Raw genomic sequence first — 25,474 nt, 5'->3', positions numbered from 1 at the left:
CGCCATTTTAAAACAGATGTTATTAGTATTCCTGTGTCCTTTGACATTTGAATGATTTATTTATATAATTATTCTATATACGTGTTTATAAATTTTCTGACATCAATTGGGCGAGGGGTGTGTATTCTGGGTTTTGAATGTATTTTATGGTTTTTAAACTTATTTTATTTTTGGTGTTTCAAGTGAACTGTCTGTTTCACCAGTCTAAATATAACATTAACATTGAAACAGGAATAACAAAAAATATTAATGTAATACATCATGATTCATTTCTTTTGGAAATTTCTTCAAAGCCCAAAACTAAAATGAACAGAATTTGACTGTTTCCTTTTTGAAAATATTTTATTTCGAAAAGTGAAGCAACCCACAATTTTTTAAGAAACGACAAAAACTAAAAGTGCTCAAACAAAAAATTTATAAAACATATTAAAAGTTAATATTATACAGTTCTCTAGAACTGGAAGAAAATTATGAGAAAAACACGAAATAAAATAGACACATCAAAACTACGAAACACTGGAATCATATTCCAAAATGCCAAACTTGTAATTTCCAAACTTTTGGTGTAATTAAATTATTATATCAGAAAGTTTGAACACATTTCTTAGAGAATGTTTTCTAAAATCTGTGCAAGTGAAACAAATACATCAGATTTTCATTCTCTCTGCAAGATAAGAAAACATAGTGGTTTTCTGTTATGAACGTCACATTAGGTGTTAGTATTATTAACCACCATTTAATTAAACTGTAAGACCCTGAATAAAAGTACACTGTAAAAACAAAATTCTTAGTTCTTGAACTATTTATAACTTGAAACTATCAACCACTGTTTCAAATATCATATAATACTTCAACAGATTTAACTCCGGTTCTCTCTTTCAGTAAATAGGAATAATTCCCTTTCTAAAATATTCCGGATGATAGGCCACCTGGTGGGATCCTAGTTCGTACTTTCAATTTCTCAGGCGTCGCTAATTTCATATCAGAATCCCGATTTGCTAAATCTGTGAAAATACAACAGATATATTATGCTATTGATTGTGTTTTCCACTTGAGACGAAAATCGTTGTGGTAAATTAACGTTAGTCAATAGCAAGCCACGTTACAAAGTAAAATGATGCTACATTATATATAAACCATCCTCTAAACAAAGCAAACGTGCTAAAAGATGGTATTTTCCTGAAATGGAGTTGAAGGTCACCTGGAGGGGTCATCCGTTTAACCACTCGCACCATAGTACAGTAGCATGTTGTCTGTCAAGCAGTCAGTAGACAAGTTTTAAATTTACTTCACATAAGGGACGCTTAAACATTACAATTTGTACTATCAGTAAAACGTGGGTATGCCATGAATCACAAGAAAAATTATGCACTCTGTACACTACAACACAGTACGACATATGAACTTCAAAAGCAATAAATAGAAATATATGTTAATCTTTAAGTTCGGTTTTATTTATTTTCGAAACAGGACCGTTTCAGAAACCCTGCAGAAGTTTAGTTTTATTTATTTTTGGAACAGAACCCTTTTGAAGGCCCTGCGGAAGTTTGGTTTTATTCATTTTTGGAACAGAAACCTTTCGGAGATCCTGCGGAAGATTGGTTTTATTTATTTTTGGAATAGAACACTTTCGGAAACTCTGTGGAACTACACCTCGTATAATAAACTTAACTGAGTTACGTATCAGTTGAAGAAACAATAATATAAAATTGTACTAAGATTAAATATACTCTAATCTAATATTTTTGTAACACGCATACAAGTGTACTTAAACTATTTTTAATAAGATAAATCACAGTTGGATTTCGTCTGTCACAAACAATCAACTCTTGTAATTTCAGCATTCTGTATTGGTTGTAAAATTAATTAGGGTTAGAGTGTTAGTTTAAATCTTTGAGTACCCTTTCTTGTGCAAATTTTGATGAATGAAAATAATCTACATCTTTAATTGATTCTCACCTTCTTCAGTATCATTGTTTCGTCCATTTTTCTTAATGTCATCTTCTGTTTCTTCTTCGCCGGTAATTGGGTTACGACGAGTTGAACCTAATTAAAGAAAGCATAACGAAGAGTGAACAATCAAGAATCAAACAATATTATAATATAAAAATTTAAACAGTGGCAGCGCCAGGATATTCTCGTTTGGGGGGGGGGGATGAGGTAAACTGTGGAGGGGCTTCCCAAAATACCATCAATATGGAGTAAATTATAATAATATAAATACCAAGATACATTTTAGAAAGGTGTGCTATTTTAAACTGCGTTTTCAATGCAGTTTTCATTGGAAACTCATACTCTGATTAATAATTCATTATTACAAATTAGAAATAATCTGTTTATGAAAATATGCGTATATGTAAAAGAGGAAGCTCACCTAAATTCCACCTAAGGTAATACATAATAATAAAGAAAATCAAGATTAGCTTAGGTTGAACATTTAATATATCATTAAGAGTAAAGCTACAAATCAAAAGAAATATAACATAGAGACATAGTTTACATAGCAGAAATGAATTATCCCATGTGAAGTTAATACACTCTGAGGAAAAGTAAGGTCACTATCAGGCTAACTATCTTTTATCATGTTGTGTGTATAGTCAATATTACTTCAAAACAATGCACCTATTCTGTTGTAACTTGAAATCAAAGTGGTTGTCTAATCTTCGTCAAAGCTCAAGATAGAATGGTATTACACAGGGAGCAGCAATACAGCGCATGAATTTCAGTGCATTCAGTATGTTGCTATGGGATGCATGACACATACTTCCGTCTTAATGAAGACGTTGAGTTCTACGGATCTATGTCTCTTTGAAGTTAATTGTTAAGCAACAACGACGAATTGTGTTTTCCATATTTTATGAATGTATGTAGGTAAAAATATTGGGGGGCTTGGCTCATTTGGGGACTCAAGATCCCCCTTGGCGCCACCACTGAATTTAAATAGAATCCCAAACTTAAAAGAAATGCACAAAAAAACGTCTAACTTTAGAGATTATTAGGCTTAATCATACGTAACCGATTGAGTTCGAGCTTATCTTTAGTAAGTTGAACGTAAAGAGTACTTCATGCAATAAATGTCCCAAAAAGCCAGGGCAGCGACCTCTAGGGTTCAAGTAGAGTTAACCCTAATCTAAAACTACCAATTAGAAAGGAAGGGAGAAACTTATTATAATTGGCTGAAAAGTAATTTAATCACATCTCAAATGTTTTTTTTTTTAAATTAATACAATCACGATTTATAAATTTACTTTATTTTGCACTCTCACTACCAAGTCGTTCTATTACAATATTTGTTTGTTATATAATTCATATATAATATTTATTAACTTGATTGCACTCATCGTTTCATTAACTGTGAAACATCATTCTCATGTAATAAAAATCTTTTTACCATTTAACCGGATTAATGTTGTTAAGGTACTTAATTTAGTTTGTTCTTCCAGTAAATGTGCGTACTTGCTGCGTTAACATCTGGGATTCAATTCCCGATGGTGAATAGAGAGTAGAAGCATACTGTGTAGCTTTGCGGTAAAATTAATTAGAATAATCCCTATAAATCGAAATTAGTTTACGTTTTTCTAGCGGGAAGTTTTATCTACTGAAACCAACCATCTGACTGTGAGAAATGTTAAGTGTAATTAAACAAAGAGTTCCATGCTGACGAGTAACCTGATGATAAAGCTTCTTTTCGATGAATACAAATGTTTTATTTACATGCTGCATTCAATATAAATTATAAGGAACAATATATTTTTATGATAATAAACAAGTTATGTATTGCTGAAACCCTATTATCAATAACTTAATATTATGAAATTGTAATAAATATCCAGGCCTAGTTGAATATTACATTTGGATATTAAGATTAACCAAAGAATGCAATTCAACATGCAAAACTCCACTAAAATCGTAACTTATTTTTAAGAGAGAAAAACTAACAAAGAAGTATTTTTTAAACCTGATGGTAAACATAAAACAAAAAGTTTTTAATTGAATTTTTCTATTTACCACATTTTCTGGAATTCGGAGACTGAGTAATTGGTTCATCTGCAGAAAATATATTGGACTTTAGGCGATCAACGACTTTCCTTGGTGAACTATATTCTTCTGAAGATCCAAAAAGTCGGTTCTGACTGTCACATTCTTGATTTTGTCTCTTCTGTTGCGATGAAGGCGTATTAGTGATATCTTTATCTTGGCTAAATATGCAAGACTGCATGTGGTTCTTTGCCGCAAGGGGACGTGGAGAACAGTTATCGTGAGAAGTATTGAAAATATCACTACTGGCTCCACCTGGTGGTCTTAGAGACCTGAAATAAGTAGAACCGTATTAAAATATGGAAATGTTTTATTATTATTATTAATCATACAGAAGGAACATTTCTACTTCAATGATCTTTAACCTGTGGAAATGTTTGTTTGTTGTTAAGCCCGAAACTGCACAAGACGTAATCTGTGCTGCACTTACCACAGAAACCAGACTTTCAGCATTATAAACTGCACAAGACGTAATCTGTGCTGCACTTACCACAGAAACCAGACTTTCAGCATTATAAACTGCACAAGGCGTAATCTGTGCTGCACTTACCACAGAAACCAGACTTTCAGCATTATAAACTGCACAAGACGTAATCTGTGCTGCACTTACCACAGAAACCAGACTTTCAGCATTATAAACTGCACAAGGCGTAATCTGTGCTACACTTACCACAGAAACCAGACTTTCAGCATTATAAACTGCACAAGGCGTAATCTGTGCTACACTTACCACAGAAACCAGACTTTCAGCATTATAAACTGCACAAGGCGTAATCTGTGCTGCACTTACCACAGAAACCAGACTTTCAGCATTATAAACTGCACAAGGCGTAATCTGTGCTGCACTTACCACAGAAACCAGACTTTCAGCATTATAAACTGCACAAGACGTAATCTGTGCTGCACTTACCACAGAAACCAGACTTTCAGCATTATAAACTGCACAAGGCGTAATCTGTGCTGCACTTACCACAGAAACCAGACTTTCAGCATTATAAACTGCACAAGGCGTAATCTGTGCTACACTTACCACAGAAACCAGACTTTCAGCATTATAAACTGCACAAGGCGTAATCTGTGCTACACTTACCACAGAAACCAGACTTTCAGCATTATAAACTGCACAAGGCGTAATCTGTGCTGCACTTACCACAGAAACCAGACTTTCAGCATTATAAACTGCACAAGACGTAATCTGTGCTGCACTTACCACAGAAACCAGACTTTCAGCATTATAAACTGCACAAGGCGTAATCTGTGCTACACTTACCACAGAAACCAGACTTTCAGCATTATAAACTGCACAAGGCGTAATCTGTGCTACACTTACCACAGAAACCAGACTTTCAGCATTATAAACTGCACAAGGCGTAATCTGTGCTGCACTTACCACAGAAACCAGACTTTCAGCATTATAAACTGCACAAGACGTAATCTGTGCTGCACCTACCACAGAAACCAGACTTTCAGCATTATAAACTGCACAAGGCGTAATCTGTGCTACACTTACCACAGAAACCAGACTTTCAGCATTATAAACTGCACAAGGCGTAATCTGTGCTACACTTACCACAGAAACCAGACTTGTGCTACACTTACCACAGAAACCAGACTTTCAGCATTATAAACTGCACAAGACGTAATCTGTGCTACACTTACCACAGAAACCAGACTTTCAGCATTATAAACTGCACAAGACGTAATCTGTGCTACACTTACCACAGAAACCAGACTTTCAGCATTATAAACTGCACAAGACGTAATCTGTGCTACACTTACCACAGAAACCAGACTTTCAGCATTATAAACTGCACAAGACGTAATCTGTGCTACACTTACCACAGAAACCAGACTTTCAGCATTATAAACTGCACAAGACGTAATCTGTGCTACACTTACCACAGAAACCAGACTTTCAGCATTATAAACTGCACAAGACGTAATCTGTGCTACACTTACCACAGAAACCAGACTTTCAGCATTATAAACTACACAAGACGTAATCTGTGCTACACTTACCACAGAAACCAGACTTTCAGCATTATAAACTGCACAAGGCGTAATCTGTGCTGCACTAACCACAGAAACCAGACTTTCAGCATTATAAACTGCACAAGGCGTAATCTGTGCTGCACTAACCACAGAAACCAGACTTTCAGCATTATAAACTGCACAAGGCGTAATCTGTGCTACACTTACCACAGAAACCAGACTTTCAGCATTATAAACTGCACAAGACGTAATCTGTGCTACACTTACCACAGAAACCAGACTTTCAGCATTATAAGTTTCCACACTTACTGCTGTGCCACTGATGGTTTGTTTGTTGTTAAGCCCGAAACTGCACAAGACGTAATCTGTGCTACACTTACCACAGAAACCAGACTTTCAGCATTATAAACTGCACAAGGCGTAATCTGTGCTGCACTAACCACAGAAACCAGACTTTCAGCATTATAAACTGCACAAGGCGTAATCTGTGCTGCACTTACCACAGAAACCAGACTTTCAGCATTATAAACTGCACAAGACGTAATCTGTGCTGCACCTACACAGAAACCAGACTTTCAGCATTATAAACTGCACAAGGCGTAATCTGTGCTACACTTACCACAGAAACCAGACTTTCAGCATTATAAACTGCACAAGGCGTAATCTGTGCTACACTTACCACAGAAACCAGACTTTCAGCATTATAAACTGCACAAGGCGTAATCTGTGCTGCACTTACCACAGAAACCAGACTTTCAGCATTATAAACTGCACAAGACGTAATCTGTGCTGCACTTACCACAGAAACCAGACTTTCAGCATTATAAACTGCACAAGGCGTAATCTGTGCTACACTTACCACAGAAACCAGACTTTCAGCATTATAAACTGCACAAGGCGTAATCTGTGCTACACTTACCACAGAACCAGACTTGTGCTACACTTACCACAGAAACCAGACTTTCAGCATTATAAACTGCACAAGACGTAATCTGTGCTACACTTACCACAGAAACCAGACTTTCAGCATTATAAACTGCACAAGACGTAATCTGTGCTACACTTACCACAGAAACCAGACTTTCAGCATTATAAACTGCTCAAGACGTAATCTGTGCTACACTTACCACAGAAACCAGACTTTCAGCATTATAAACTGCACAAGACGTAATCTGTGCTACACTTACCACAGAAACCAGACTTTCAGCATTATAAACTGCACAAGACGTAATCTGTGCTACACTTACCACAGAAACCAGACTTTCAGCATTATAAACTGCACAAGACGTAATCTGTGCTACACTTACCACAGAAACCAGACTTTCAGCATTATAAACTACACAAGACGTAATCTGTGCTACACTTACCACAGAAACCAGACTTTCAGCATTATAAACTGCACAAGGCGTAATCTGTGCTGCACTAACCACAGAAACCAGACTTTCAGCATTATAAACTGCACAAGGCGTAATCTGTGCTGCACTAACCACAGAAAACCAGACTTTCAGCATTATAAACTGCACAAGGCGTAATCTGTGCTACACTTACCACAGAAACCAGACTTTCAGCATTATAAACTGCACAAGACGTAATCTGTGCTACACTTACCACAGAAACCAGACTTTCAGCATTATAAGTTTCCACACTTACTGCTGTGCCACTGATGGTTTGTTTGTTGTTAAGCCCGAAACTGCACAAGACGTAATCTGTGCTACACTTACCACAGAAACCAGACTTTCAGCATTATAAACTGCACAAGGCGTAATCTGTGCTGCACTTACCACAGAAACCAGACTTTCAGCATTATAAGTTTCCACACTTACTGCTGTGCCACTGATGGGTGGCATGTAAAACATTTGATTGTCATAAAATCTTTGTTCCTTCGAAAAATAAGGTAGTCTTTTTAGGGTTATCTTTGTAAAGGGCGAAACTGAAAGTGTACCTTTAACTTCATTGATTTTCTTAATTCTGTAAAGTAAAAAATAATAATAATATTGTAACTGAAAGTAATGAAATTTAAAGATTCTATAAAATTGTAACAAACTGTAAAGTGAATTAATTAAGTATCGAGGACAATTTTGAATATTTATTTTGTTCACGGGTATAAGTACATTTTTGAGACGAGACAAAGGTTACATTTTCACATTATGATAAACTTGATGATTGTACGAGTTTTACACTTTTCAATTTTCCAAAGAGAACAAAAACATTAATATTTACAGCCTAATAAACTACTTGGAACATGTTACTTGGATGGTTTATGAAGGTTATGTTATTCCAGATTGGAAACTGTGACTCTAATGTGGAGAAAGTTCCTTGTAGAACGCCCCCGCTAGTACAGCGGTATGTCTCCGGATTTACAACGCTAAAATCAGGGGTTCGATTCTCCTCGGCGGGCTGAGCAGATAGCCCGATGTGGCTTTGCTATAAGAAAATTACAAATTCCTTGTATTGTTTGTTTGTTTTTGGAATTTCGCACAAAGCTACTCGAGGGCTAGCTGTGCTAGCCGTCCCTAATTTAACAGTGTAGAGGAAAGGCAGCTAGTCATCACCACCCTCCGCCAACTCTTGGGCTACTCTTGTACCAACGAATAGTGGGATCGACCGTCACATTATAACGCCCCCACGGCTGGGAGGGCGAGCATGTTTAGCGATTACGAGTCGCAAGCCTTACGCACTTGGCCATGCCAGGCCTCAAATTCCTTGTAGAACTATCAACATTAACCTTCTATAAATGAATACGGTGGACTCAGCAGATAGCGTGATGTGGCTTTGTTACAAGAAAACACACACGCACACACTATAATTGAAAAATAATAACAGACCATCATCGCCAAACAACTATTTTCTTGACTATCAACAAACAACTATTTTTCTTGACCATAAACAAACAACTATTCCTGGCCATCGTCAAATAAGTATTTTTCTTGACTATTAACAAACAACTATTTTTACCATCAACAAAGAACTACACAAAGAACTATTCCTGACCATCAACAAACAACTATTCCTGACCATCAACAAACAACTATTTTACGGACCATCAACAAACAACTATTCTTGATTATACAAACAACTTTTTGTTGACTATCAACAAACAACTATATTTCTTGGCCATAAACACACAACTATTATTGACCATCAAATAACGAAACAAGTATTTCTGGCCGTCAACAAAGGACTATTTTGGGGAACCACGATATTAGTTAAAATAGATGCAACTAATAAATTTGATTTTTCAATAAAATCTTAATGAGATCAATACAATAAGAGCCTGGTTGTAGTATATTTGGTTTATTTCAGGTATTAAAAACTATACAAGGGCATCATGATATAAAACTGATTAGTGTAGATATTATTAATTAGTTTATTTAGTGAATGGATATTGTATTATTGTTTAGTGTTTTTATTATTATTATTATTATAAGAGAGTTAAAAGCAGACGATTATTGTAAGTTGTGTTTGTAGCTCATTGATATAGAGAATATAAGAAGCAGACGATTTAGTAATAAACATGTAAGTAGTATGAAATAAACGAGAAACAACATACAGATAAAGACAACAGCAGGAGAAAAGTAAAGCCACTGCTATGGAAAAGTTTGGCAAAAATTCTTCGGTTGAAGTGACGGGCCTTGTGATTAACAAAGGCCTAACGTTTAATATGTCAGAGTTACACTAACAGTAGAAAAGGAGACAACAATAGTATACGAGGGCTGTTCAAAAAATACGCGGACTGTTTGAATTGCGCGGCTCCAGTTGGTTCTATGGGAATCCGCTTGGTGTCGCTAGGTTTGCACAGATCAGCTGATTACGACGCCATTTCCCGATTGCAGATATCTTCATTTATGTATTAGCTACGCGGTTTTAAGTGAAGTGCGATTTTTTCGTTTGGCAGATTTCAGAATGAATGACCTGAAGGCGCAACGACTTGCTGTGAAATTTTGTGTTAAACTTGGAAAATCTGCGACTGAAACTTTTGCTATGCTTAACACGGCTTACGGTGATGTTGCTATGAAGCGTACGGCATGTTTCAAGTAACATGAACGTTTTAAGGATGGTCGACAGTCCATTGAAGATGATGAGCGTCCTGGACGTCCTTCCACGTCAACTGACGACCCACACGTCGACAAAATCAACACCCTGGTGCGGGCAAATCGACGTCTGACTGTCAGGGACCTTGCTGAAGAGTGTGGGATATCAGTTGGATCTTGTTACGAGATTTTGACCGAAAAATTGAAGATGCACTGCGTTGCTGCGAAATTCAGCCCTCAGAACTCGTGAGTTTTTGGACAAACACTCGATCACTGTTCTTCCCCACCCCCCTACTCACCTGACCTTGCTCCTTACGATTTTTTCTTGTTCCCCAAACTCAAAAGACCCTTGAAAGGAAGAAGATTTGAGACGATTTCCGAGATTAAGGCAAATGCGACGAAGGAGCTGGAGGATATTACAAAAGAAGCGTACCAGGACTGTTTCAACAAGTGGAAACACCGTTGGGATAAGTGTGTGCGTTGGGGAGGAGAGTACTTTGAAGGAGTCCCAGACCTGTAACTTCTAAATAAAGTACATTTTGTTTTATGACGTCAGTCCGCGTATTTTTTGAACAGCCCTCGTATTTTTCCGTTATAGCGTGGTAATAGAATCAACCAATAGAAATAGAGAACATTTGGAATACAGAAGACCAAACGATTACGGAAGAAAAGTATATCACTGCCGTATCTCGTGCTATAATTGTGATTGTCGTGCAAAGCTATACGAGAGCTATATGCGTTAGATTTTCCTAATTTAGCAATACAAGACTAGAGGGAAGGCAGCTAGTCATCGTCACCCACCACCAACTCTTCTGATAGGTGAATGCTATTATGATGCACCCATTGTCCCAAAGTGTGGAGCGTAATTTGTGTGTGTGTTTTTTGTTTTTTTTTTGGGAGGGAGAGGTAATAGGACGCGAACCATGCTCCTCCAGGTCGGTGCATAGCCTGTAAAAAGTTTATTTATACCGTAACCCGTGGAAATAATGTAAATCAACATTCAGAAATATCAGGCTGGATCAGAGATTTCGTGGTAATTACAATACGTGGAAAATTTTAAGCCTAAATATACAACCTTCAGTTTTTCTGTGAAACACAACTAGAAGTATGATCAGGATATTACAAAAACTTGACAAAAAAGGCTTGTTAGATATTCAGGATTTTTTGTAATGAGTTTCAATAGACTAATGTCAAGGAAATCTTATAGTGAAAACTGCTTGGTTTGAATTTCGCGCAAAGCTATAAGAGGGCTAGTTGCGTTAGCCGTCTCTAATTTAGCAGTGTAAGACTAGAAGTACTTACTGAATTCGTATGAAACAATTGTAAAGAACGCCGTCTGGTTTAATTGCAATTAGATTGGGAAAAGTAAGGATTTCTTATGACCCAGTTCACTTGTTGTCTGACGTCATGAGACATGGTCAGCACCAACAATAGGGAGTGACGTTTGTTGGTTAGTTTGTTACAAAATTTCCTTTTGATGCTAAGCGAAGAGTTTTTGAGTATGAGAACAACTAAATTAGCATCACCTACTGCCATTTCTTGTCTTATCAGTCACGTGGGATCATCAACCTTACAGTACAACATATTCATGGTCAGAGCCCGCTAACCACGAAGCTACGCCCAATCACACGTATCCTGTATTTGAATAATCAAGAGTGCTGTCCTACTTCACTCACGACGTTAGCTTTAAGAAAACAAAACCAGAAATTTCAGATAAGTGAAAAAATATGAACTAAGCTAAATGTAACCAAGTCAAGACACAACTTGCTTTAACTTGATAGGACTCAAACCGTTTATTTAATTTTAACATGATACTACCCAAACAGTTTATTTAATTTTAACATGATACTATCCAAACAGTTTATTTAATTTTAATATGATACTACCCAAACTGTTTCTTTAATTTTAACTTGATACTACCCAAACTGTTTCTTTAATTTTAACTTGATACTACCCAAACTGTTTCTTTAATTTTAACTTGATACTACCCAAACTGTTTCTTTAATTTTAACATGATATTACCCAAACTGTTTCTTTAATTTTAACATGATACTACCCAAACTGTTTCTTTAATTTTAACTTGATACTACCCAAACAGTTTATTTAATTTTAACATGATACTACCCAAACTGTTTCTTTAATTTTAACTTGATACTACCCAAACTGTTTCTTTAATTTTAACTTGATATTACCCAAACAGTTTATTTAATTTTAATATGATACTACCCAAACTGTTTCTTTAATTTTAACTTGATACTACCCAAACTGTTTCTTTAATTTTAACTTGATACTATCCAAACTGTTCCTTTAATTTTAACTTGATACTATCCAAACAGTTTCTTTAATTTTAACTTGATACTATCCAAACTGTTTCTTTAATTTTAACTTGATATTACCCAAACTGTTTCTTTAATTTTAACTTGATACTATCCAAACTGTTTCTTTAATTTTAACTTGATACTATCCAAACTGTTTCTTTAATTTTAACTTGATATTACCCAAACTGTTTCTTTAATTTTAACTTGATACTATCCAAACTGTTTCTTTAATTTTAACTTGATACTATCCAAACTGTTTCTTTAATTTTAACTTGATACTACCTGAATCGTTTCTTTAATTTTAACTTGATACTACCTAAACCGTTTCATTAATTTTAACTTCATGCTACCGCAACCTTATTTTCAGATTTCAGTTTTACCTGTATTGTATTCACTGCTGGTATTTTATCTGTATTATATTCAATCCAGGTGTTTTATCTGTATTGTATTCACTCCAGGTGTTTTATCCATACTGTATTCACTGCTCATGTTTTATCTGTATTGTATTCATTGCTGGTATTTTATCTGTATTGTATTAACTTCTGGTGTTTTATCTGTATTGTATTCACTGCTAATGTTTAATCTGTATTGTATTCACTTCTGGTGTTTTATCTGAATTGTATTCACTTCTGGTGTTTTATCTGAATTGTATTCACTGCTAATGTTTAGTCTGTATTGTATTCACTGCTAATGTTTAGTCTGTATTGTATTCACTGCTAATGTTTAGTCTGTATTGTATCCACTCCTGGTGTTTTATCTGTATTGTATTCACCGCTGATGTTTTATCTGTATTGTATTCACTTCTGGTGTTTTATCTGAATTGTATTCACTTCTGGTGTTTTATCTGAATTGTATTCACTGCTAATGTTTTATCTGTATTGTATTCACTTCTGGTGTTTTATCTAAATTGTATTCACTGCTAATGTTTAGTCTGTATTGTATTCACTGCTAATGTTTAGTCTGTATTGTATTCACTGCTAATGTTTAGTCTGTATTGTATCCACTCCTGGTGTTTTATCTGTATTGTATTCACCGCTGATGTTTTATCTGTTTGTATTCACTCTTTGTGTTTTAATCTGTATTGTATTCACTCTTTGTGTTTTATTTCTATGTTCAAACTCACATCTTGAGATGTATGTGAACACATTCCACACTTATTCTTCTTACACAGATTCAATATTACATATAAACAATATGTGTTTTCAGACCGGTGCTCATAATCTCTGAATTTGTGACTTTGCAACTCAATAACCATTTTATTTGTGTATGTGTTTTTAAGTCTGTACTAGAGACGTAACCCTCTTGCATTAAACGTGATTCTCCAGGAATGGTACTTCCAATTGGAACGTTTCTTTAAAAACATTTTTATCATTGTTTGTCTTCCTATCTTTGCTTCATCTCAACCAGTTTCTTTAGTTACTACAACCTCCTGTGTTCTCTCAACCTCATCTTCTCTGTATTTACAAAAACCTAATGCTAACAAAAAGTTTGATTTTATGACTTTTTTGTCTGGAAAACGAATATCAACTACAACAGGCCGTGATTTAGTCACCAATCCAGAATGACCAGGATGTATCTTAATGTCTTATTTAATTAATGATTAAACAGACCAGTGCGTACTCACACTGGATGGCTCTATTACTCCACATACCAGCCGATAAGAGTTAAGAAAAACAACAGATAACGTCGACAAAGTATGGTACAGTTTTCTGTTAATCTATGTGTTTTACAGATGATGCATAGAATCACAGCAAACACTTGTAACTTTACAAGAACAATAAAACAGACAGCTATAGAAAAAAAAAACCAAATCATAATGCTTAAAATTCAGGTAAGTTACAAAAAACTATAACTCATAAACTGGATGTTTTATCGTAGTACATGTTCATTCTAAAGAAATGTTTAGTTTTACAAGCGGTTAAATTATCTGTATTATTTTTTACCACTTTGAAAGTTTAATACATCCGTATCTTACACAAATATTCTACATATAATAAAAGAGTGTAACACAGTGAAGAACACGAGCTGTCTGCTTACACCACATGAAGAAATACAACCCTATAAGCTATCACAGACACCATTCTCTGTATATCACATCCACAACCTGTCACAAACACCGTTCTCTGTATATCTCATCCATAACCTGTCACAAACACCATTCTCTGTATATCTCATCCATAACCTGTCACAAACACCATTCTCTGGATATCTCATCCATAACCTGTCACAAACACCATTCTCTGTATATATCATCCATAACCTGTCACAAACACCATTCTCTGTATATATCATCCATAACCTGTCACAAACACCGTTCTCTGTATATCTCATCCATAACCTGTCACAAACACCGTTCTCTGTATATTTCATCCATAACCTGTCACAAACACCGTTTTCTGTATATTCTCTCATCCATAACCTGTCACAAACACCGCTTCTTCTGTATATTTTCTTATCCATAACCTGTCACAAACACCGTTTTCTGTATATTCTCATCCATAACCTGTCACAAACACTGCTTCTTCTTGTATATCTCTCATCCATAACCTGTCACAAACACTGTTCTCTGTATATCCCAACTATAACCTGTCATAAAATACCGTATTTCTGTATATCCCAACTATAACCTGTCACAAACACTGCTTCTCTGTATATTCATCTATAACCTGTCAAGCAAACACTGCTTTCTATATCCTAACTATAACCTGTCACAAATACTATTCTTCTGTATATCCTAACTATAACTCTGTCACAAACACCGTTCTCTGTATATCCCATCTATAACCTGTCACAAACACTCATTTCTCTGTATATCCCATCCATAACCTGTCACAAACACCATTCTCTGTATATCCCATCTATAACCTGTCACAAACACCATTCTCTGTATATCCCATCCATAACCTGTCACAAACACCATTCTCTGTATATCCCAACTATAACCTGTCACAAACACCATTCTCTGTATATCCCAACTATAACCTGTCACAAACACCGCTTTTTGTATATCTCTCATCTATAACCTGTCACAAACACTTGCTTTTCTGTATATCTTCATCCATAACCTGTCACAAACACTGCTTTCTGTATATCCCAACTATAACCAATCACAAACACTGCTTTTCTGTATATCTCTATCCATAACCTGTCACAAACACTGCTTTTCTGTATATTCTCGTCTATAACCTGTCACAAACACTGCTTTTCTTGTATATTCTATCCATAACCTGTCACAAACACTGCTTTTCTGTATATCTCATCCATAACCTGTCATAAAATACTGTTTCTTTGTATATTCTATCCATAACCTGTCACCAAACACTGCTTTCTTGTATATTCATCTATAACCTGTCACAAACACTGGTTCTCTGTATATTCTCATCCATAACCTGTCACAAACACCGCTTCTCTGTATATTCATCCATAACCTGTCACAAACACCGTTTTTTCTGTATATCTCTCATCCATAACCTGTCACAAACACTGTTCTTCTGTATATCTCATCCATAACCTGTCACAAAACACTGCTTTCTTGTATATCCCTAACTATAACCTGTCACAAACACCTTATTCTCTGTATATCCTAACTATAACCTGTCACAAATAATCGTTCTCTGTATATCCCATCCATAACCTGTCACAAACGCTGGTTCTTCTGTATATCTCATCCATAACCTGTCACAAACACCGCTTTCTTGTATATCTCATCCATAACCTGTCACAAACACTGCTTTTCTGTATATCTCATCCATAACCTGTCACAAAACACGCACTTTCTGTATATCCCAACTATAACCTGTCACAAAACACCATTCTCTGTATATCCCAACTATAACCTGTCACAAACGCCTATTCTCTGTATATCCCATCTATAACCTGTCACAAACACCGTTCTCTGTATATCCCATCCATAACCTGTCACAAACACTATTCTCTGTATATCCCATCTATAACCTGTCACAAACATCATTCTCTGTATATCCCAACTATAACCTGTCACAAACACCGTTTCTCTGTATATCCCAACTATAACTCTGTCACAAAACACTGCTTGTATATATCTATCTATAACCTATCACAAACACCATTTTCTGTATATCTCATCTATAACCTGTCACAAAACACTGTTTTCTATATTCTCGTCCATAACCTGTCACAAACACACCGTTTTCTTGTATATCTCATCCATAACCTGTCACAAACACTGTTGTATATTCTCATCCATAACCTGTCACAAACACTGCTTTCTTGTATATCTCATCCATAACCTGTCACAAACACTGCTTTTCTGTATATCTCATCCATAACCTGTCACAAACACGGTTTTTGTATATCTCATCCATAACCTGTCACAAACACTGCTTTTCTTATATCTCATCCATAACCTGTCACAAACACTGGTTTTTCTGTATATTCATCCATAACCTGTCACAACACTGCTTTCTGTATATCTCATCCATAACCTGTCACAAACACTGTTTTTCTTGTATATCTCATCCATAACCTGTCACAAACATCGTTCTTCTGTATATCCCAACTATAACCTGTCACAAACACTGTTTCTTGTATATCTCATCCATAACCTATCACAAACACTCATTTTTTTCTGTATATCTCGTCCATAACCTGTCACAAACACTGTTTTCTGTATATCTCATCCATAACCTATCACAAATACTGCTTTTCTGTATATCTCATCCATAACCTGTCACAAACACTGTTTTCTTGTATATTCTCATCTCATAACCTGTCACAAATACTGCTTTCTGTATATCTCTATCCATAACCTGTCACAAACACCGCTTTTCTGTATATCTCATCTTATAACCTGTCACAAACACTGTTTTCTGTATATCTCATCCATAACCTGTCACAAACACTGTTTTCTGTATATCTCCATCATCCATAACCTGTCACAAACACTGGTTTTCTGTATATTCTCATCCATAACCTGTCACAAACATCATTTTCTGTATATCCTAACTATAACCTGTCACAAACACCATTCTCTGTGTATATCCCAACTATAACCTGTCACAAACGCTGGTTCTCTGTATATCCCATCCATAACCTGTCACAAACACTGTTCTCTGTATATCCTAACTATAACCTGTCACAAACACTGCTTCTTCTGTATATCCCAACTATAACCTGTCACAAACACTGTTCTTTGTATATCCCATCCATAACCTGTCACAAACACTGTTCTCTGTATATCCCATCCATAACCTGTCACAAACACCGTTCTCTGTATATCTCATCCATAACCTGTCACAAACACTGTTTTCTGTATATTCATCCATAACCTGTCACAAACACTGTTCTCTGTATATCCCAATCTATAACCTGTCACAAACACTGTTTTCTGTATATCTCATCCATAACCTGTCACAAACACTGTTTTCTTGTATATCTCATCCATAACCTGTCACAAACACTGTTTTCTGTATATCTCATCCATAACCTGTCACAAACACTTGTTTTCTGTATATCTCATCCATAACCTGTCACAAACACTGTTTTCTGTATATTCTCATCCATAACCTGTCACAAACACTGTTTTCTTGTATATTCATCCATAACCTGTCACAAACACTGCTTTTCTGTATATCTCATCTATAACCTGTCACAAACACTGTTTTCTGTATATCTCATCTATAACCTGTCACAAACACTGTTTTTTCTGTATATCTCATCCATAACCTGTCACAAACACTGTTCTCTGTTGTATCTCATCCATAACCTGTCACAAACACTGTTCTCTGTATATTCTCATCTATAACCTGTCACAAACACCGCTTCTTGTATATCTCTATCTTCCATAACCTGTCACAAACACTGCTTTCTGTATATCCTAACTATAACCTGTCACAAACAATTATTTCTGTATATCCCATCCATAACCTGTCACAAACACCATTCTCTGTATATCCCAACTATAACCTGTCATAAACACTATTCTCTGTATATCCCATCCATAACCTGTCACAAACATCATTCTCTTGTATATCCCAACTATAACCTGTCACAAACACCATTCTCTGTATATCCCAACTATAACCTGTCACAAATACCGTTTCTCTTGTATATCCCGGCTATATAACCTGTCACAAAACACTCATTCTCTCTGTATATCCTAACTATAACCTGTCACAAACACTATTCTCTGTATATCTCATCCATAACCTGTCACAAACACTTATTCTCTGTATATCTCATCCATAACCTGTCACAAACACCATTCTCTGTATATCTCATCCATAACCTGTCACAAACACTGCTTCTCTGTATATATCATCTATAACCTGTCACAAACACTGCTTCTTTCTGTATATCTCATCTATAACCTGTCACAAACACCGCTTCTGTATATGTCTCATCCATAACCTGTCACAAACACTGCTTCTGTATATCTCTATCCATAACCTGTCACAAACACTGCTTCTCTTGTATATTCTCATCCATAACCTGTCACAAACACCGTTTCTCTGTATATTCTATCCATAACCTGTCACAAACACTGCTTTCTGTATATTCTCATCCATAACCTGTCACAAACACAGGTTTCTGTATATCTCCTATCCATAACCTGTCTCAAACACTGCTCTCTGTATATCTCATCCATAACCTGTCACACAAACACCGCTTGTATATCTCATCTATAACCTGTCACAAACACCGCTTGTATATCTCATCATAACCTGTCACAAATACACCGTTTTCTTGTATATCCCAACTATAACCTGTCACAAACAATTATTCTTCTGTATATCCTAAACTATAACCTGTCACAAACACCATTCTCTGTATATCCCATCCATAACCTGTCACAAACACCATTCTCTGTATATCCCATCCATAACCTGTCACAAACACCATTCTCTGCATATCCCAACTATAACCTGTCACAAACACCGTTTTCTGCATATCCCAACTATAACCTGTCACAAACACCGTTTTCTGCATATCCCAACTATAACCTATCACAAACACCATTTTCTGTATATCCCATCCATAACCTGTCACAAACACCGTTTTCTTGTATATCTCATCCATAACCTATCACAAACACTGTTTTCTTGTATATCTCATCTATAACCTGTCACAAACACCGTTTTCTGTATATCTCATCCATAACCTGTCACAAACACCGTTTTCTGTATATCTCATCCATAACCTGTCACAAACACCGTTTTCTGTATATCTCATCCATAACCTGTCACAAACACCGTTTTCTGTATATCTCATCCATAACCTGTCACAAACACTTTTCTCGTATATCTCATCCATAACCTGTCACAAACACCGTTCTCTGTATATCCCAACTATAACCTGTCACAAACACCGTTCTCTGTATATCCTATCCATAACCTGTCACAAACATCATTCTCTGTATATATCCCAACTATAACCTGTCACAAACACCATTCTCTGTATATCCCAACTATAACCTGTCACAAACACCATTCTCTGTATATCCCATCCATAACCTGTCACAAACATCATTCTCTGTATATCCCAACTATAACCTGTCACAAACATCATTCTCTGTATATCCCAACTATAACCTGTCACAAACACCGTTCTCTGTATATCTATAACTATAACCTGTCACAAACACCTATTCTCTGTATATCCTAACTATAACCTGTCACAAACACCATTCTCTGTATATCCCATCTATAACCTGTCTCAAACACCGTTTCTCTGTATATCTCATCCATAACCTGTCACAAACATATTTTCTTGTATATCTCATCTATAACCTGTCACAAACACCATTCTCTGTATATCCCAACTATAACCTGTCACAAACACCATTCTCTGTATATCCCAACTATAACCTGTCACAAACACCATTCTCTGTATATCCCAACTATAACCTGTCACAAACACCATTCTCTGTATATCTCATCCATAACCTGTCACAAACACCGTTTTCTGTATATCTCATCCATAACCTGTCACAAACACCGTTTTCTGTATATCTCATCCATAACCTGTCACAAACACTCGTTTTCTGTATATTCTCATCCATAACCTGTCACAAACACTGGTTTTCTTTGTATATCTCATCCATAACCTGTCACAAACACTTGGTTTTCTGTATATCTCATCCATAACTTGTCACAAACACCGTTTTTCTGTATATTCATCCATAACCTGTCACAAACACTGTTTTCTGTATATCTCATCCATAACCTGTCACAAACACTGGTTTTCTGTATATCTCATCCATAACCTGTCACAAACACCGTTTTCTGTATATCTCATCCATAACCTGTCACAAACACCGTTTTCTGTATATCTCATCCATAACCTGTCACAAACACCGTTTTCTGTATATCTCATCCATAACCTGTCACAAACACCGTTTTCTGTATATCTCATCCATAACCTGTCACAAACACCGTTTCTGTATATCTCATCCATAACCTGTCACAAACACCGGTTCTTCTGTATATCTCATCCATAACCTGTCACAAACACTGCTTTTCTGTATATCTCTCATCCATAACCTGTCACAAACACTCGCTTCTCTGTATATCCCTATTCTATAACCTGTCACAAACACCATTCTCTGTATATCCCAACTATAACCTGTCACAAACACCTATTCTCTGTATATCCCATCCATAACCTGTCACAAATACCGTTCTCTGTATATCCCATCCATAACCTGTCACAAACACCGTTCTTTCTGTATATCCCATCCATAACCTGTCACAAACATCATTTCTCTGTATATCCCAACTATAACCTGTCACAAACACCGTTTCTCTGTATATCCCAACTATAACCTGTCACAAACACCATTCTTGTATATCCCAACTATTACCTATCACAAACACCATTCTCTGTATATCCCAACTATAACCTATCACAAAACACCATTTCTGTATATCCAACTATAACCTGTCACAAACACCATTCTCTGTATATCCCAACTATTACCTATCACAAACACCATTTCTCTGTATATCCCAACTATAACCTATCACAAACACCATTCTCTGTATATCCCAACTATAACCTATCACAAACACCATTCTCTATTCCCCATATTTCAATTATCCCGAACTAAGTTAACAATTCTTACATTTACAAATGTCTCAAAGATTGTTTTCTTCATATCACATAAATAATTCTAAATGATTTCCTTTCCTTACACGTGGCTTCAGATTGTGACATTTACTGACGTTACAAAACTCGGTTTAAAAATCACCACTTTCAGGTGAGATTAATAAAGACCCAATATGTGTTGTATCTTGTTGAGGTTTATTGGGTATCGTAATTATCAAAAAGTAATGGTATAGAGAGCACGCCATTTTCACAGATAGCAGAGAACCGACCAGCCGGCGACTCAGCTATACCGTTTATAACGTTTGACCAGTAAACGATGTATGTCGCTTTCCGTAAGAGCGCCACATAGTCGCAACGCATGATGTGTTGGAAATATAACCAAGTGTGATGAACCAAACACTAAGATCAAATAGAGTCAGCTTTATTAAATGTAAATAACAGTAACTATTGCACCATTCTAAAACCACTGACTTGACTTAACGCTTGATTTGTCATACATCAGTCATACCACAACTTTTAACGAGTCTGATACTTACTTTACGGTCACACCGCAACATTTAACAACTGACTAGTACTTACCATACAGTCACACATCACAACATTTAACGACAGTCTGATACTCACTGTACAGTCACACATCAAAACATTTAATAACAGTCTGATACTCACTGTGCAGTCTGACATCAAAATATTTAAGGACAGTCTGGTACTTACTGTACAGTCAGTTATATACCACAACATTTAACGACTGTCTGGTACTCACTGTACAGTCACACATCAAAATATTTAAGGACAGTCTGGTACTTACTGTACAGTCAGTCATACATCCCAACATTTAATGACAGTCTGATACTCACTGTGCAGTCTGACATCAAAATATTTAAGGACAGTCTGGTACTCACTGTACAGTCAGTCATACATCCCAACATTTAATGACAGTCTGGTACTCACTGTACAGTCAGTCATACATCCCAACATTTAATGACAGTCTGATACTCACTGTACAGTCACACATCTCAACATCTGTAGACTGTCTACTACTTTATTGCATAGTCACATATCCCGGTAATTGTATACAGTAATAACTGAAGTACATAGTAAATGTTCTGTAAAAAAGTAAATGTTACACATATTAACAAGTTATTTATTTTCTAACTTACAATCATTAGAATCTGATACTTTCAAGCTGTTTGTATGTCTTTGTTTCATGACCTTTCTCGACCACTTGTAATAGTTTATTTTCGAAAAATGAGAATTGAAAAAAGAAGAAAACAAATCATGAACTACAGGCAGGCTAGTTTGAGACGTTCACCATTTACTACAGGCAGGCTAGTTTGAGAAGTTCGCCATTTACTACAGGCAGGCTAGTTTGAGAAGTTCGCCATTTACTACAGGCAGGCTAGTTTGAGAAGTTCGCCATTTGCTACAGGTAAGCTAGTTTGAGAAGTTCGCCATTTGCTACAGGTAAGCTAGTTTGAGAAGTTCGCCATTTGCTACAGGCAAGCTAGTTTGAGAAGTTCGCCATTTACTACAGGCAGGCTAGTTTGAGAAGTTCGCCATTTGCTACAGGTAAGCTAGTTTGAGAAGTTCGCCATTTGCTACAGGTAAGCTAGTTTGAGAAGTTCGCCATTTGCTACAGGCAAGCTAGTTTGAGAAGTTCGCCATTTACTACAGGCTAGTTTGAGAAGTTCGCCATTTATGAAAGTTGACAAAAATATATACTTTTAACTAGAGCACTCATGACTACAGATGCCAGGGGCGGAGTGGTTGGAGGAACAGCTATCGGATGTCAAAAACAAACAAAGGAAAACGTCAAATTATTTGAGGAACCAATGACACACAAGACCTATGTGGCTTGTTAACGGAGTTAGGAGAGAGAGAGAGAGAGAAAAAAAAAAGTCACGTGACATCGAACTGACGCCAGGTTTAGCTTGATTGACATAAGTTTAATTTGGGGGAATTTGAAAATCGGCGAATCGTTTATTTTACCAACTATCAAAATTTAAAGAACATAACTTTGGGGCCAAGATCAAGTCCTGATCGATAAATGCCAAACCCTTCCCACGGCCTCTGTAATATTACCGTTTCGATTAACTGGGTTATCATAAGGTGTGAATGTTCTGGAAAACAATAGCTTGACCTTTAGAAGTATCTTGGTTATATATTCAATATTTCTTCTCTGGATGGCCCGGCATGGCCAGGTGGTTTAAGGCGTTCGACTCGTAATCTCAGGGTTGCGGGTTCGAATCCCCGTTGCAACAAGCGTGCCCGCTCTTTCAGCCGTGGAGGCGTTATAATGTTCGGTCAATATCACTATTCGTTGGTAAAAGAGTAGCTCAAGAGTTGGCGTTAAATGGTGATGACTAGCTGCCTTCCCTCTAGTCTTACACTGCAAAATTAGGGACGCTAGCGCAGATAGTACTCGTGTAGCTTCGCGCGAAATAAAAACAAACAAACAACACTTCTCTGGATTTAGTGGACGACAACCTTTCTTCATTAACTATTGTTTGGATAACTTTTATTGCGCTTATAATTCTCTACCACTGGCTAACATACCGTGGACGCCACGCGCACTAATACAGGATGTTAATAGCCTAACCCAGGTTTACTATGGAATGGTAGATAATATTAATAACCTAACAGGTTTATTGAAGAATGGTACATGATGTTTAAAGCCGAACACAAGTTTACTGCAAAATGGTACAGAATATTAAAAACCTAACACAGGTTTATCGTAGAATGGTACAGAATATTAATAACATAGGTTTGCTGCAGAATGGTACAATATGTTAATAACATAACACAGGTTTACTGTAGAATGGTAGAGAATGTTAATAACGTAACACGGGTTTACTACAAAATGGTATTGACTATTAATAACCTAACACAGGTTTATTGTAGAATGAAACAGATTGTTAATAACCTAACACGAGTTTACACTTCTTTATAACCTGATAGTATTTTCTTCAATTTTACGCTAATGAACTTACCTTTTTCCTTGCCCAATCCTATCTATCTCCACGTGGTAGAAATCTCTAACGGCAGACATCGCCAGTACAGCTTCTATGATTGGTTTAAATAAAAAATGACAATAAATGTTACTTTGAGTTTCCAAGAGCGTGAATAAGTTATTCTTTAAAAAACCTTTAAGAAAATGACAAATATATTGTTTTGGAATGTGTGAAAACAAAACAAAAAAGCAGTTAGTTTTTAAACATGACATTCAATATGAAATTTTACACCACCCGGACGAACCTGGCCTTCGTAAAGTCCAGTAACAAAATCTACAAGTGATGTGTGCTTTTAGAGCAGCGCATAAACTCCAATAATTCCGGTTGGGACTTATGTTTCAGCTCAATTCTTATAATCAATTGTACGCATGACCATAAGACGTCTGCAGCGACGTTGTAAGGCCTGATAAACGCAGACTGTTAGTCAGGTGGTCTCCGGGTATTTTTCGCTACTGGTCCAAAGGGCTTGACGTCACGACTGAATGTAGTGTGACTGTCAGACCCAGTAAGTCATACTCCATACATATACACATATTATTACAGATACTGAACACAATAACAGGATGATTATGATAATAAAGAACAGTGATAATTTCTGTTATTTGGTTAAAGAAAAAAAATTATTTATATTGATTGGTATTGCGGTAGGGAACAAACTTCAATATGTTTAGATGGGCTATTCGTTATTGTTGATTATTCACACAAAAACTATGTCACCACTGCAATGTCTTTGTGGCTCAGTGATAAGCATGTGGGTTTATAAGGATAAAATATGGTGTTCGATCCCTTACTGTGAGCACAATACAGATTGCTGATTGTGTAACTTTGTCCTTAATAGTACAACTTGTAATAAAAACAGGAAAATAGGAGAAATAAACAATCACCAAACTGGTTCATTTATCAATATATTCAGATGTTCTCCATATGGTTCTACTAACGCTATGAGTTTTTTCTTATTTACAAATTCTCCATCTGGGTTCTGCTGACGTCTTGATTGGGT

General features: G+C 36.2%; 2 protein-coding genes and 1 long non-coding RNA gene across 4 annotated transcripts in view; 1 reads left to right on the top strand and 2 right to left on the bottom strand.

Annotated features, from left to right (window-relative positions):
- LOC143245377 (uncharacterized) overlaps positions 1–25,474 on the top strand; it is a 217,510-nt gene that overhangs the window by 83,276 nt on the left and 108,760 nt on the right. The window lies entirely within an intron of this gene.
- On the bottom strand, positions 399–4,387 carry LOC143245375 (uncharacterized). Its single transcript, XM_076491642.1, has 3 exons — positions 4,009–4,387; positions 1,960–2,046; positions 399–1,004 (listed from the first exon to the last, which is right to left on the bottom strand). Exons 1-3 carry the CDS (start codon positions 4,217–4,219, stop codon positions 904–906), a joined length of 399 nt encoding a protein of 132 aa, XP_076347757.1. The 5' UTR covers positions 4,220–4,387; the 3' UTR covers positions 399–903.
- LOC143245374 (uncharacterized) lies at positions 7,702–24,876 on the bottom strand. Its single transcript, XR_013025612.1, has 3 exons — positions 24,719–24,876; positions 24,454–24,526; positions 7,702–8,454 (listed from the first exon to the last, which is right to left on the bottom strand). It is a non-coding gene; the product is annotated as an uncharacterized LOC143245374 (long non-coding RNA).

The sequence above is a fragment of the Tachypleus tridentatus genome, chromosome 2 (assembly GCF_004210375.1).
Source record: "Tachypleus tridentatus isolate NWPU-2018 chromosome 2, ASM421037v1, whole genome shotgun sequence".
Taxonomy (NCBI): Eukaryota; Metazoa; Arthropoda; class Merostomata; order Xiphosura; family Limulidae; genus Tachypleus; species Tachypleus tridentatus.
This window is presented reverse-complemented; position numbering and strand designations above follow the sequence as displayed.

Excerpts from the sequence above, each read along its gene's own strand:
- LOC143245375 (XM_076491642.1), bottom strand. The coding sequence starts at position 4,219 with ATGCAGTCTTGCATATTTAGCCAAGATAAAGATATCACTAATACGCCT. Across the intron at positions 2,047-4,008 it reads TCCGAATTCCAGAAAATGTG|GTTCAACTCGTCGTAACCCA; the intron begins GTAAATAGAAAA and ends TTCTTTAATTAG. Across the intron at positions 1,005-1,959 it reads AAACAATGATACTGAAGAAG|ATTTAGCAAATCGGGATTCT; the intron begins GTGAGAATCAAT and ends GTATTTTCACAG.